Genomic DNA, 15445 nt, shown 5'->3' on the forward strand with positions numbered 1-15445 from the left:
GCGCTCTCTCTCTCGTTCCCCCCTCCCGCGCGCTCTCTCTCCTCGTTCCCCCCTCCCGCGCGCTCTCTCTCTCGTTCCCCCCCCCCGCGCGCTCTCTCTCTCTCGTTCCCCCCTCCCCGCGCGCGCTCTCTCTCTCGTTCCCCCCTCCCCGCGCTCTCTCTCCGTCGTTCCCCCCCTCCCGCGCGCTCTCTCTCTCGTTCCCCCCCTCCCGCGCGCTCTCTCTCTCGTTCCCCCTCCCGCGCGCTCTCTCTCTCGTTCCCCCCTCCCGCGCGCTCTCTCTCTCGTTCCCCCCTCCCGCGCGCTCTCTCTCTCGTTCCCCCCTCCCGCGCGCTCTCTCTCTCTCGTCCCCCTCCCGCGCGCTCTCTCTCTCGTTCCCCCCTCCCGCGCGCTCTCTCTCTCTCGTTCCCCCCTCCCGCGCGCTCTCTCTCTCGTTCCCCCCTCCCGCGCGCTCTCTCTCTCGTTCCCCCTCCCTCCCGCGCGCTCTCTCTCTCGTTCCCCCCTCCCGCGCGCTCTCTCTCTCGTTCCCCCCTCCCGCGCGCTCTCTCTCTCGTTCCCCTCCTCCCGCGCGCTCTCTCTCCTCGTTCCCTCCCTCCCGCGCGCTCTCTCTCTCGTTCCCCCCTCCCGCGCGCTCTCTCTCTCGTTCCCCCTCCCGCGCGCTCTCTCTCTCGTTCCCCCCCTCCCGCGCCTCTCTCTCTCGTTCCCCCCTCCCGCGCGCTCTCTCTCTCGTTCCCCCCTCCCGCGCGCTCTCTCTCTCGTTCCCCCCTCCCGCGCGCTCTCTCTCTCGTTCCCCCCTCCCGCGCCGCGTCTCTCTCCTCGTTCCCCCCCCTCCCGCGCGCTCTCTCTCTCGTTCCCGAACGTTCCCCCTCCCGCGCGCTCTCTCTCACGTTCCCCCCTCCCGCGGCGCTCTCTCTCTCGTTCCCCCCTCCCCGCGCGCTCTCTCTCTCGTTCCCCCCTCCCGCGCGCTCTCTCTCTCGTTCCCCCCTCCCGCGCGCTCTCTCTCTCGTTCCCCCCCTCCCGCGCGCTCTCTCTCTCGTTCCCCCCTCCCTCGCGGCTCTCTCTCTCGTTCCCCCCTCCCGCGCGCTCTCGCTCGTCGTTCCCCCCCTCCCGCGCGCTCTCTCTCATCGTTCCCCCCTCCCGCGCGCTCTCTCTCTTCGTTCCCTCCCTCCCGCGCGCTCTCTCTCTCGTTCCCCCTCCCGCGCGCTCTCTCTCTCGTTCCCCCCTCCCGCGCGCTCTCTCTCTCGTTCCCCCCTCCCGCGCGCTCTCTCTCTCGTTCCCCCCTTCCCGCGCGCTCTCTCTCTCGTTCCCCCCTCCCGCGCGCTCTCTCTCTCGTTCCCCCCTCCCCGCGCGCTCTCTCTCTCGTTCCCCCTCCCGCGCGCTCTCTCTCTCGTTCCCCCCTCCCGCGCGCTCTCTCTCTCGTTCCCCCCTCCCGCGCGCTCTCTCTCTCGTTCCCCCCTCCCGCGCGCTCTCTCTCTCGTTCCCCCCCTCCCGCGCGCTCTCTCTCTCGTTCCCCCCTCCCGCGCGCTCTCTCTCTCGTTCCCCCCTCCCGCGCGCTCTCTCTCTCGTTCCCCCCTCCCGCGCGCTCTCTCTCTCGTTCCCCCCTCCCGCGCGCTCTCTCTCTCGTTCCCCCCTCCCGCGCGCTCTCTCTCTCGTTCCCCCCTCCCGCGCGCTCTCTCTCTCGTTCCCCCCCTCCCGCGCGCTCTCTCTCTCGTTCCCTCCCTCCCGCGCGCTCTCTCTCTCGTTCCCCCCTCCCGCGCGCTATCTCTCTCGTCGTTCCCCCCTCCCGCGCGCTCTCTCTCTCGTTCCCCCCTCCCGCGCGCTCTCTCTCTCGTTCCCCCCTCCCGCGCGCTCTCTCTCTCGTTCCCCCCTCCCGCGCGCTCTCTCTCTCGTCGTTCCCCCCTCCCCGCGCGCTCTCTCTCTCGTTCCCCCCTCCCGCGCGCTCTCTCTCTCGTTCCCTCCCCCCTCCCGCGCGCTCTCTCTCTCGTTCCCCCCCCCGCGCGCTCTCTCTCTCGTTCCCCCTCCCGCGCGCTCTCTCTCGTTCCCCCCTCCCGCGCGCTCTCTCTCTCGTTCCCCCCTCCCGCGCGCTCTCTCGTCTCGTTCACCTCCCTCCCGCGCGCTCTCTCTCTCGTTCCCCCCTCCGCGCGCTCTCTCTCTCGTTCCCCCCTCCCGCGCGCTCCTCTCTCGTTCCCCCCCTCCCGCGCGCTCTCTCTCTCGTTCCCCCCTCCCGCGCGCTCTCTCTCTCGTTCCCCCTCCCGCGCGCTCTCTCTCTCGTTCCCCCCTCCCGCGCGCTCTCTCTCTCTCGTTCCCCCCCTCCCGCGCGCTCTCTCCTCCTCGTTCCCCCCTCCCGCGCGCTCTCTCTCTCGTTCCCCCTCCGCGCGCTCTCTCTCTCGTTCCCCCCTCCCGCGCGCTCTCTCTCTCGTTCCCACCCTCCCGCGCGCTCTCTCTCTCGTTCCCCCCTCCCGCGCGCTCTCTCTCTCGTTCCCCCCTCCCGCGCGCTCTCTCTCTCGTTCCCCCCCTCCCGCGCGCTCTCTCTCTCGTTCCCCCCTCCCGCGCGCTCTCTCTCTCGTTCCCCCCTCCCGCGCGCTCTCTCTCTCGTTCCCCCCTCCCGCGCGCTCTCTCTCTCGTTCCCCCCTCCCGCGCGCTCTCTCTCTCGTTCCCCCCTCCCGCGCGCTCTCTCTCTCGTTCCCCCCTCCCGCGCGCTCTCTCTCTCGTTCCCCCCTCCCGCGCGCTCTCTCTCTCGTTCCCCCCTCCCGCGCGCTCTCTCTCTCGTTCCCCCCTCCCGCGCGCTCTCTCTCTCGTTCCCCCCTCCCGCGCGCTGCTCTCTCTCTCGTTTCCCCCCTCCCGCGCGCTCTCTCTCTCGTTCCCCCCTCCCGCGCGCTCTCTCTCTCGTTCCCCCCTCCCCGCGCGCTCTCTCTCTCGTTCCCCCTCCCGCGCGCTCTCTCTCTCGTTCCCCCCTCCCGCGCGCTCTCTCTCTCGTTCCCCCTCCCGCGCGCTCTCTCTCTCGTTCCCCCCTCCCGCGCGCTCTCTCTCTCGTTCCCCCCTCCCGCGCGCTCTCTCTCTCGTTCCCCCCTCCCGCGCGCTCTCTCTCTCGTTCCCCCCTCCCGCGCGCTCTCTCTCTCGTTCCCCCCTCCCGCGCGCTCTCTCTCTCGTTCCCCCCTCCCGCGCGCTCTCTCTCTCGTTCCCCCTCCCGCGCGCTCTCTCTCTCGTTCCCCCCTCCCGCGCGCTCTCTCTCTCGTTCCCCCCTCCCGCGCGCTCTCTCTCTCGTTCCCCCCTCCCGCGCGCTCTCTCTCTCGTTCCCCCCTCCCGCGCGCTCTCTCTCTCGTTCCCCCCCTCCCGCGCGCTCTCTCTCTCGTTCCCCCCTCCCGCGCGCTCTCTCTCTCGTTCCCCCCTCCCGCGCGCTCTCTCTCTCGTTCCCCCCTCCCGCGCGCTCTCTCTCTCGTTCCCCCCTCCCGCGCGCTCTCTCTCTCGTTCCCCCCTCCCGCGCGCTCTCTCTCTCGTTCCCCCCTCCCGCGCGCTCTCTCTCTCGTTCCCCCCTCCCGCGCGCTCTCTCTCTCGTTCCCCCCTCCCGCGCGCTCTCTCTCTCGTTCCCCCCTCCCGCGCGCTCTCTCTCTCGTTCCCCCCTCCCGCGCGCTCTCTCTCTCGTTCCCCCCTCCCGCGCGCTCTCTCTCTCGTTCCCCCCTCCCGCGCGCTCTCTCTCTCGTTCCCCCCTCCCGCGCGCTCTCTCTCTCGTTCCCCCCTCCCGCGCGCTCTCTCTCTCGTTGCCCCCCTCCCGCGCGCTCTCTCTCTCGTTGCCCCCTCCCGCGCGCTCTCTCTCTCGTTGCCCCCTCCCGCGCGCTCTCTCTCTCGTTGCCCCCCTCCCGCGCGCTCTCTCTCTCGTTGCCCCCTCCCGCGCGCTCTCTCTCTCGTTGCCCCCTCCCGCGCGCTCTCTCTCTCGTTGCCCCCTCCCGCGCGCTCTCTCTCTCGTTGCCCCCTCCCGCGCGCTCTCTCTCTCGTTGCCCCCTCCCGCGCGCTCTCTCTCTCGTTGCCCCCTCCCGCGCGCTCTCTCTCTCGTTGCCCCCTCCCGCGCGCTCTCTCTCTCGTTGCCCCCCTCCCGCGCGCTCTCTCTCTCGTTGCCCCCTCCCGCGCGCTCTCTCTCTCGTTGCCCCCTCCCGCGCGCTCTCTCTCTCGTTGCCCCCTCCCGCGCGCTCTCTCTCTCGTTGCCCCCTCCCGCGCGCTCTCTCTCTCGTTGCCCCCTCCCGCGCGCTCTCTCTCTCGTTGCCCCCTCCCGCGCGCTCTCTCTCTCGTTGCCCCCTCCCGCGCGCTCTCTCTCTCGTTGCCCCCTCCCGCGCGCTCTCTCTCTCGTTGCCCCTCCCGCGCGCTCTCTCTCTCGTTGCCCCCTCCCGCGCGCTCTCTCTCTCGTTGCCCCCTCCCGCGCGCTCTCTCTCTCGTTGCCCCCTCCCGCGCGCTCTCTTCTCTCGTTGCCCCCCTCCCGCGCGCTCTCTCTCTCGTTGCCCCCTCCCGCGCGCTCTCTCTCTCGTTGCCCCCCTCCCGCGCGCTCTCCTCTCTCGTTGCCCCCTCCGCCGCGCTCTCTCTCTCGTTGCCCCCTCCCGCGCGCTCTCTCTCTCGTTGCCCCCCTCCCGCGCGCTCTCTCTCTCGTTGCCCCCTCCCGCGCGCTCTCTCTCTCGTTGCCCCCTCCCGCGCGCTCTCTCTCTCGTTGCCCCCTCCCGCGCGCTCTCTCTCTCGTTGCCCCCCTCCCGCGCGCTCTCTCTCTCGTTGCCCCCTCCCGCGCGCTCTCTCTCTCGTTGCCCCCCTCCCGCGCGCGCTCTCTCTCTCGTTGCCCCCTCCCGCGCGCTCTCTCTCTCGTTGCCCCCTCCCGCGCGCGCTCTCTCTCTCGTTGCCCCCTCCCGCGCGCGCTCTCTCTCTCGTTGCCCCCTCCCGCGCGCGCTCTCTCTCTCGTTGCCCCCTCCCGCGCGCGCTCTCTCTCTCGTTGCCCCCTCCCGCGCGCTCTCTCTCTCGTTGCCCCCTCCCGCGCGCGCTCTCTCTCTCGTTGCCCCCTCCCGCGCGCTCTCTCTCTCTCGTTGCCCCCTCCCGCGCGCTCTCTCTCTCGTTGCCCCCCTCCCGCGCGCTCTCTCTCTCGTTGCCCCTCCCGCGCGCTCTCTCTCTCGTTGCCCCCTCCCGCGCGCTCTCTCTCTCGTTGCCCCCTCCCGCGCGCTCTCTCTCTCTCGTTGCCCCCTCCCGCGCGCTCTCTCTCTCGTTGCCCCCTCCCGCGCGCTCTCTCTCTCGTTGCCCCCTCCCGCGCGCTCTCTCTCTCGTTGCCCCCTCCCGCGCGCTCTCTCTCTCGTTGCCCCCCTCCCGCGCGCTCTCTCTCTCGTTGCCCCCTCCCGCGCGCTCTCTCTCTCGTTGCCCCCTCCCGCGCGCTCTCTCTCTCGTTGCCCCCTCCCGCGCGCTCTCTCTCTCGTTGCCCCCTCCCGCGCGCTCTCTCTCTCGTTGCCCCCTCCCGCGCGCTCTCTCTCTCGTTGCCCCCTCCCGCGCGCTCTCTCTCTCGTTGCCCCTCCCCGCGCGCTCTCTCTCTCGTTGCCCCCTCCCGCGCGCTCTCTCTCTCGTTGCCCCCCTCCCGCGCGCTCTCTCTCTCGTTGCCCCCCTCCCGCGCGCTCTCTCTCTCGTTGCCCCCCTCCCGCGCGCTCTCTCTCTCGTTGCCCCCCTCCCGCGCGCTCTCTCTCTCGTTGCCCCCCTCCCGCGCGCTCTCTCTCTCGTTGCCCCGTCCCTCCCCCGCGCGCTCTCTCTCTCGTTGCCCCCTCCCGCGCGCTCTCTCTCTCGTTCCCCCCCTCCCGCGCGCTCTCTCTCTCGTTCCCCCCTCCCGCGCGCTCTCTCTCTCGTTCCCCCCTCCCGCGCGCTCTCTCTCTCGTTCCCCCCTCCCGCGCGCTCTCTCTCTCGTTCCCCCCTCCCCGCGCGCTCTCTCTCTCGTTCCCCCCTCCCGCGCGCTCTCTCTCTCGTTCCCCCCTCCCGCGCGCTCTCTCTCTCGTTCCCCCCTCCCGCGCGCTCTCTCTCTCGTTCCCCCCTCCCGCGCGCTCTCTCTCTCTCGTTCCCCCCTTTTCATTTCCCCGCACGCACGCGCACTCGCGTCTCTCCGTCACTCTCTCGTCTCTCTGTTACTCTCTCGTCTCTCTGTTACTCTCTCGTCTCTCTGTTACTCTCTCGTCTCTCTGTCCATCACACCTCTCCCATCCCTCCCTTGCGCTTCTCTTTTTCTAGCTTGACTATCTCAGATGTCAGCCTTACTATGAATAGATTATGCATTTTTAGCCAGCACACCCAATATCAACTGAATTCTGCTTGAAAGCAATGTTGCCTGCTGAAACTAAAATTTGTTGAGAAACAAAACCACACTTAGGAATCTACTGCCCTGTGTAATAAAGTTCTTTACTATTTGCTTTACTATTGTCTGGTTCCCAGGCAGCTTGGTCACATGATCAGCTCCTGGGAGAAAGTTGCTTTTTACAGGAAATCGCCTTTCAGAGAGACACAACTTTTAAAGGGACCATCACCTCAGCTTTAAAATTTGTTTTTTTTCCTCCCAGGAGCACGTGGCAATCACACTCTAGAATTTGTGCACTTCATAAATTGTAAACTTATGCTTCTTCACACAGGACCCTCCTGACTGGCAGGAGATTTTGACCTATTTCAGAGGTTCTGAACTGCAGAATTATTTTACAAAGATCCTAGAAGATGACCTCAAGGCCATCATCAAGCCCCAGTATGTGGACCAGATCCCTAAGGCTGTTAAGGTAATTTTAAAAGTCCAACAAATTTGATGCTTTTCACTCGCCATAAGTTGTATGTGATCTTTTAGACAGTTCCAACAAACTATACTATAATTTCAGCACTGTGCACTCTGGGAATAGCTCCCTAATAACCATTCTGGTCTTGTGTACTAGTGATCCTCAGTAAAGAAACCTTCTGTGTACTCATGTTGCTGTTGTAAGTTTTATATTTTAATTGAAAGAGTACAAAAATGTCCTCAAAGCAGTCTGTATCAAACACAATTTGTAATATATCTCCCTGTTTCTAAAAGCATGGATTTATTTCAGAGGCCTTTCAGCTTTTAGTGCAAACATCTGCATAAATTTATTTTTCTCAGCACAAAGTACACTGGTATCAGAATTAAATGAAAGAGTTGATTAAGCTATTCCACCAAATAATGCAGAGTTAAGCCATTGAGTTCATTGCATTGTGAATTCCAGGGGTGCCTTATAGATCTATCAATTATGATTAGTTTGTATCTTTAATTATCTCTCTCAGGGAATTAATGGATATGGGGATCGGGCAGGAAAATGGAGTTGAAGCCCAAGATCAGCCATGATCATATTGAATGATGGAGCAGGCTGAATCGGCTGTGAGCTCTACTTCTGCTCCGATTTCTTATGTTTATTTGGCCATTTTTATGTTCAGTGTTTGCTAGTTTATTTTATGATAAATTGTGTTTCCTGTCAATTGAGCATGGAACAATATTGATTGTATTTTGAATCTGGGTCAATAGGGGTAAGTGCTGAACATGAACACACTGCCATCAGAACAAATCCGCTACAACTGCCCCTTGTAGAGGAGAGCACCACTAATACAAAGCAAGTCACCAAGTCAAACTATAAATGCAAGTATAGGCTATTCGTAATGACTTGGTTCTTGTCATCGATAATGCATTCCACATCTGATGGCATCCACTGGTTACAGAGGCTTTGAGTAAACCAGTAGACACTTTGTGATGGCATACTGTGGCATTCAGATGCACTCTAGGTCTCGGAACAGTGGCACGCATTCAAAACAATCCAGACTGTTGATGCTGTGTATTTCTGACCTGTATATAGCCATTTTCACCAGACCCAGAAGTAGCCCCATCAAGAGATTCTCTAATCAGTTCTTCCTTCTCCACTTTGACCAGTAGAGACAATGGGTTTTGGGGGTATAAACTGCAACCAGAAAGTCAGGGGCAACCAATTGAAGTAGGAATACGTGAAGAGGAGTAGGCCATTTAGTTGCGCAAACCTGTTCTGCCATTCAGTTATTTAATGGCTGATCTCTGATTTAACCCACCGTTGCCCCATATCCCTTAATACTTGTGGTTAACAACCTATCAGTTTCAGTTTTAAAATTACCTATTGAGCTCATCAATTGCTGTTTGCTGAAGAGGGTTCCAAACTTCTACCACCCTTTTTTGTTCCCTGATTTCAAGAAGGCAGCTTACCACTAAGGGCAATTAGGGATGGGCAACAGTGTCACTCACATCCCAAAACAAATAAAAATAAATACATTGCACTCCTGAAAGGCGTGGCTCCAAATTTTAGATTATGCCGTCTAGTCCAAGGCTCACCAGCCTGCAGAAATATCTTAAACTTGGATCATATCACCCCTTAACCTTCCAAGTGCTGGGGAATACAACCCTAGTTTGTGTAATCTGCGTAAACCTTTGCTACACTCCTTCCAAGGCCAATGTATCTTTCCTAAGTGTGATACTCAGAACTGCTCACAGTACTCCAGGGGTGATCTCAGGGCATGGTATAGCTGTAGCATGACTTCTACCCCTTTGTATTCTGGTCCTTGAGATATAAACATCAGCAGTTACTATCCTTTCTGATTATTTTCTGTACCTGTTCATTACATTTAATGATCTGTGTATATGGACCCCAGATTGCTTTAGACTTGCACTGTTTCTAGCTTTTCACTGTTTAGAAAGTAGTCAGTTATATTCTTTTTAGGTCCAAAATGGATGATCTCATGTTTGCCAGCATTGCAATCCATTTGCTGCTGTTTTGTCTATTCACTTAATCTATCAGCACTTCTCTAATATTATGCTTCCTTCTCAACTGCATGCAATGCCACCTATCTTTGTGTCAATGGCAAATTTGGATGTGTGGGTTCCTATTTTTGTTATCTAAGTCATTAATAAATACAATGAATAGTTGGGGGCCCCCCCATTGCAGGACACCACTAGTCATATCCTGCTAATTTCAGTACCTGTTACTTATCCCTACTTTCTGTCACCTCAACCATGGACTTCAACTTTGGCTAACAGTTATTATTTATCAAATACCTCTGGAAGTCCAACATCCATAGAACTCCCCTGTCTGTTACTTTAGTCGCCTTTTTAGACAATTCAGTCAAGCTCTTCAGGCATGACTTAGCCTTTACAAACCTATATTGGCTCTCTCTATCAGCTGAATATTTTCTCAGTATAGTAATTCCTCACTTCAAGTTGTAGTTGCATTCCTGAAAAGTGCAACCTCCTGAAAAGTGCAACCTTAAGTGAAACAACTTTAAGCAAATCAGATTTTCCCATTACAACCAGGAGGAAAGAATTATAACATTATACCCTGTAACCTGAAATACTGAACATTCCTAAATTCCTACATTCATAAATAAAATTAATATTTAAAATATTATTTATAAATATAAAAGCAATATGCTAACTTGTTTTACTTGCTGTCTCTCCCGCAGGCTGACTCTCTCCTGCAAGTCAACTATTTCCCACTCACACTTCCCTGCCCGACTCTCCTATTCACTGCTTCCTCTCCTGCACCCTCACTGTGACCAAGGGATTAGGAGAGGGGCATTGAGAGGGAGGAAACAAGTGAGGGAGCAACAGGAGCTGTGAATAGAAGAGTCAAGCAGGGTAGTGGCACTTGGGACAGTGAAGCAGCAGGAGGGAGTCAGTGAGAGAGGGGGTCGAAGCCAGTGGCAGAGGCTGCTCCAAAATGGTGCTGATTGGGTCATGCACGCTCCATCAATTCCAGTGTGAAACAAAGCTCAAGCAACACTAACCGCACATCGGCTCTACTATATATGCGACGCCAAAGCGAAACAACACTGAATGAGGCAACTTAAAATTGGGTGACCCCTTATTTTTAAACGTTGAACCCTGGTTCTAGATTCTCCCACAAGAGGGGAAATCGTCTTCACATTCACTCTGTCAAGACCCCTCAGGATCTTAAATATTTCGATCAATTCATCTCTTACTGTTCTAAACTTCTGTGGATACAAGCCAACCTGACGCCCAAAGAAAAATCTGGAGGATAAAGGATGTGTGGTAGGAAGAGAAAGCCCGATAGACCCAATAATATGTTGACCATCGTGACATATTAAGAAAAAGATGATAATCAGGAGCAATGCAAGCCCCTTGAACACTGCTAACAGTGGTACTGTCAGTGAAAATAAGGAAATGGTGAACATGCTGAATAATTCCTTTGTATATGTATTTACAGTAGAGGAAGAGGTCAGCAAGCCAGACACTCCAAGGAACCTAGTGTTGAATCAGGGACAGGGTTTCACCAAAATTAACGTAAGCAAAATAACAGTAATGAACGTAACACCCAAAAATGACATCCCCAGGACCAGATGGTTTCCACTCAAGCTTTTTAAAGGAAATGGGCAAGATGCCCCAGCTATAATCTTCCAAAGTTCTGTCAATTTTCCTGACTTTACCTGAATGCATTAAGATTTTCTAAGTGCCCACTATAAGTTGTATTAATAATAAATTCCAGCATTTTCTCTGTGACAGATGTTAAGCTAACTGGCCTGTAGTTTCCTGCTGTCTGTCTCCCTGCTTTTTGAATAGAGGAGTCACATTCACTAGTTTACTCTTCTACTCTAATTTCTCCCTCCTTATTAATCTTTTTGTCATTCTTTTCTGTTCTTTATATTCTGTCCAATCTTCTGACCTGCCACCCATCTTTGCGCAATTATATGCTTTTTTCTTTAAGTTTGATACTGTCTTTAACTTTTTTAATTAACCACGGGTGGTGGGTTCTGCCTTTAGAAGTTTTCTTTCTCATTGGAATGTATCTATTCTGTGTATCCTGAAATATCCCTTTAAAAGCCTGCCACTGAATGGATCTATCCCTTAACTTCATTTACCAATTCACTTTAGCTAGGTCTGCTTCCATGCCCTTTTTAAAACTTAAAATACTAGTCCTGGATCCACTCCTGTTTCCCTCAAGCGGAATGTAAAGTTCAATTATATTATGTTTGCTGCTACGTAGGGGTACTTTCATTATGAGATTATCAATTAATCCCAATTCATTGCACAGCACCAGCTCTAGTATAGCCTACTCTCTGGTTGGCTCCAGAAAGTGCTGTTCCAAGAAACTACCCCAAAAACATTCTATGAACTTATCGAGGCTACCCAAGCCCATCTGATTTTTTCAGTTCATCTGTAGATTAAAATCTCCCATGATTATCACTGCACCTTTCTGACAAGCTCCCATTATCTCTCCCTTTATACCCTGTCCTATCATGTAGTTACAATTAGGGAGCCTGTCGATCACTCCCACAGATGACTTTGCCTTTGTTTCTCATCTCAATCCAAACTGCTTCTACATTCTGGTTTCCTAAACTTGGGTTATCCATCTCTAATGCACCAATACCATCATTAATTAACAGAGCTTTTCCTAGCTTCCATACCCTTCAACATTCAGGTCCCAATCTATGTCGTTCGGCAACCACATCTCTGTGATGGCTATCAGATCGTACTTATTTATTTCTATTTGCGCTATCAGTTCATTTGTTTTGTTTCAAGTGCCACGTACATTTAGGTAGAGAGTCTTTAATTTTGTCCTTTTATTATTTATGTAATGTCTGTGCTTATCTGCTGATTTGCTCTTAGATTTGTACTCTTTGTCCCTTTCTCTCTTGCCTTGTCTCTACTCTTTTGTTTACCGCATCTTCATAAATTTGATCCCTTGCCCCCACTATTTAGTTTAGTTTAAAGCCCTAGTTATGCAGCTCGCTAGAACATTAGTCCCATCATGGTTCAGGTATAGACCATCCCAGCAGTACAGCCCCCATTTCCCCAGTGCCCTACAAACCAGAACCCGCTTCTCTCACATCAGTCTTTGAGCCACGCTCTTATTTCTCTAATTTTATTTGTCCTATGCCAGTTTGCACGTTGCTCAGGTAATAATCCAGAGATAATTATCTTTGAGGTTCTGCTTCTTAATTTGGTGCCTAGCTCTTCACTGCCCATATAGAACCCTATTCCTTGTCTTGCCAATGTTGTTGGTACCTACATGGACCACGACAACCGGATCCCCCTCCCACTTGTCAGTTCCTTGAGCAAATGCCCCGACCCTGGCTCCAGACAGGCAACACAGCCACCTGGACTCTCGCTCTTTGCTCCAGAGAACAGTGTCAATTCCCCTCACTTTACTGTCCCCTACTCCAACTACATTCCTTTTTGCTCCCCCTATTTGCGTGGCTTCCTGTGCCATGGTCAGTCAGCTCATCCACCTTGCAGCTCCCACTCCCATCCAAACAAGCTGAAAGAACCTCAAATCTGTTGGACAATTGCAAAGGTTGACACTCCTGTACTCCTGGCTTCTAAGTCCCCTTATCTGCCTCACTTGCAGTCTCGGCCTCCTTTCCCCGGCCACCTTCCAAATCAGAATACCCCATCCTAAGGGGTGTGATTACCTCCTGGTACAAAGTGTCCAGGTAACTCTCCCCTCCCTGATGTAACACACTGTCCGCAGCTCAGCCTCCAGCTCAATGACCCTAAGCCGAAGCTCCTCAAGGCGTAGATGTTTCTGCAGACGTGTTTGCCCTGGATCATACTGGCATCCAGGAGCTCTCACATGCTGCAGCCATGACACATCACCTCTCCTGCCATCTTTATGTGCTTTAATTAATTGCTTAATTATTTTATTCAATTATTTATTTTCTTTTATGTATTTTATAAATTTTACCACAAATTTGTGTACTATTTTGAACCTTAGGTAGATTAGACTTATCCACTTACCAGATGCTTAACAAACAGCTAGCTTCTTCCCTGTAGTAGAGCAGTAAATCAGGTTGTTAAAACTGTCAGTAAGTCAAGCAGGATCCTTAGCTTTATAAATTGAGGCTTAGAGTACAAAAGCAAGGAAGTTATGGGAAACTTTATAAGTTGCTGGTTAAACCCCAGTTAGAATAATGTATCCAGTTCCAGGCACACGCTTTGGAAAGGATGTCAAAGCCTTGGAGAGACTACAGAGGAGATTTATTAGAATTGACCAAGGATGAGGTAATTCAGTTAAGTAGTGAGACTAAAGAAACTGGGATTATTCTCCTTTGAAGCAGAAAAAGGTTAAGGGAAGGTTTAATAGAGGTGTTCAAAATTAAGAGTGGTCTTAATTTTTTAAGATTCTTTCATGAGATGTAGGCATCGTTGGCAAGGCCAACATTTGTTGCCCATCCCTAATTGTCCTTGAACTGAGTAGCTTGCTAGGATATTTCAGAGTCAACCACATTGCTGTAGATCTGGAGTCACATGTAGGCCAGACCTGGTAAGGATGGCAGATTGCCCTTCGTTAAGGGGGATAAATGAGCCAGGTGGATTTTTACGAGTTGATTATAGTTGTTGTGGTCACCATTACTGAGACTAGCTTTATATTTATATTAATTGAATATAAATTCACCAGCTGCCATGGTGGGATTTGAACCCATGTCCCCCAGAGCATTAACCTGAGCCTCTGGATTACTAGTCCAGTCGCATTACCACTACACCACCATATTGCCCAAATAAGTAGGGAGAAACTGTTTCTACTGACAAGACATTTTGTTTTTACTCAGCAAGTTGTTATGTTCTCATTGCATTGACTGACAGGCTGGTGGAAGCAGATCCAGTAGTAACTTTCACAAGGGAACTGGACATGTACTTAAAAAGGAAGCATTTGCAGGAGAATTGGGAAAGAGCAGGAGAGTGGGACTAATCTTTCAAAAGTGTCAGCACAAGCACAAAGGACCAAATAGCGGCCTCCTGTACTATATGATTCTACAATTGTTTTTAAAAGGAGGAAGAAGAAGTAATACAAAACAAGTCCAGCAACAAGTTACAGAATAGAATTTGTTAAGCAGATTATAACTACTCTTTAATTTGTTTCTTCAGGGCACTGTGGGTTCTATTTTGGACAGAAAAGATGAGACCAAAACACAGGATGTTATTTGTGAACATCTTGGTAAGAAAACTATGGAGCTAAAGATCCTGAAATATTTACAACTTATTGGGTTATGGTTCAATACACAAGAATCTGTTAAGATGTCAAAACATTTTTCAATTAAGGGAGCCTTGCCAGAACTATCCCATCAGTCCTACTCTTAGGTATTTTCAAAGATGTGAGTGTTGTTTGCATTTAAAATTGAAAAAGATAGCTCATATAGCATTGTTATCATCCCTCTCAAACAACTCAAAAGCACTTTACTTAATAAGAATTGCTTTGAGGGACAACCACTCTCATTATGTGGCACCCATTTTATCAACACAATGCCCTACAAGTAGCACAATTGGTCAATCTGCTCTGGTGGCATTGATTAAGGAATTTGCAGGCTAGGTCACTGAGAGAACTTGGTGCTTTTCTTTGTATAATGTCTTAAACTCCTTAGCATCCAGATGAACTGCACACAATATAATATTCCTTTGCTGCTATACAAGCATGTCAGGCTAGGTTTTGTGCTCAAGTTCTAGAAATGGAGCTTGAACTCAACATGACCAACTAGAGATGAGAATGCTATCAGAATTGGCATTGTCAGTCTTGGCTCAATGGTAGCACTTTGCCTTTCTGAGCGAAAAAGCCGTCTGTTCAAGCTCCACCGCAATGCCTTGAGCACATTATTTAGGCTGGCACTCAGTTTGAGAGCTTTTCTGCTGTCTCGACCAATGTGCATCCTTCAGCCCATATTCCTAAAAGAGAATATCTGGTTATTTATTTCACTGCTGTTTATACTGTGTTCAGATTGGCTACTACCCTGGCCTTCATTACAACACTGTGCAAAGTTTTGAAGTACTTAACTTGGCTGTGAAGCACTCTGGGATGTCCTTGAATCATGAAAGGCAATGTATGTATGTATATACATATATATATATGTATTGATTTTTTTACCAACTGAGCCATGCTGAAAATAGACAAATAGATTCTCTGCTGTAATCATATAGTTCGAGATGTAACTTAATAGATCACAAATTTTTCTGCAGATCTGACTCACTTAAAAGAGAGGAATGTTGAGGATCTCTCTGGAGGAGAGCTGCAAAGATTTGCATGTGCAGTAGTGTGCATTCAAAAAGCAGACATGTAAGTTTCCAGGAGGATTTTCATTTCTAGTTATTTGTGTATTTTATCAGCAAAATCCTATAACAGAGCCTGCTCCCAAATGTAGCATTAATGGAGTTCTCTAAGAAATAAGAGCTTATATTCGAGTTTGACATCTCTTCAGAAGCAGTTTTAAGAAATGTTTTTTTGAGTTTCCACTCAAATGTGTTAACATAAAATCTGTCATGAATCAGCAAAACTGCAGTGTTTTATACAGATGCAAGGTCAACCAGTCCACAGCACCCTGGTTTCCCTCTCTTGCCCCCTGTACCCCAACTTGCGGAGTGACATATACAATAGAAAGGATCGGCTCCTGATTTGAGGGAACCACAGCTAGAGCATCTGCAATGTTCACACCC

General features: G+C 53.1%; 1 protein-coding gene across 3 annotated transcripts in view; it reads left to right on the forward strand.

The window, feature by feature from the left end:
- The window catches only part of abce1 (ATP-binding cassette, sub-family E (OABP), member 1), a 69988-nt gene that overhangs the window by 30452 nt on the left and 24091 nt on the right, over positions 1 to 15445 (forward strand). For all 3 annotated transcript variants that reach the window (XM_041185499.1, XM_041185506.1, XM_041185515.1), the window contains exons 6-8: positions 6624 to 6761; positions 13889 to 13958; positions 14972 to 15068. In XM_041185499.1, the coding sequence (XP_041041433.1) occupies positions 6624 to 6761; positions 13889 to 13958; positions 14972 to 15068 (305 nt within the window). The remainder of the gene's footprint in view (positions 1 to 6623; positions 6762 to 13888; positions 13959 to 14971; positions 15069 to 15445) is intronic.

The sequence above is a fragment of the Carcharodon carcharias genome, chromosome 1 (assembly GCF_017639515.1).
Source record: "Carcharodon carcharias isolate sCarCar2 chromosome 1, sCarCar2.pri, whole genome shotgun sequence".
Lineage (NCBI taxonomy): Eukaryota > Metazoa > Chordata > Chondrichthyes > Lamniformes > Lamnidae > Carcharodon > Carcharodon carcharias.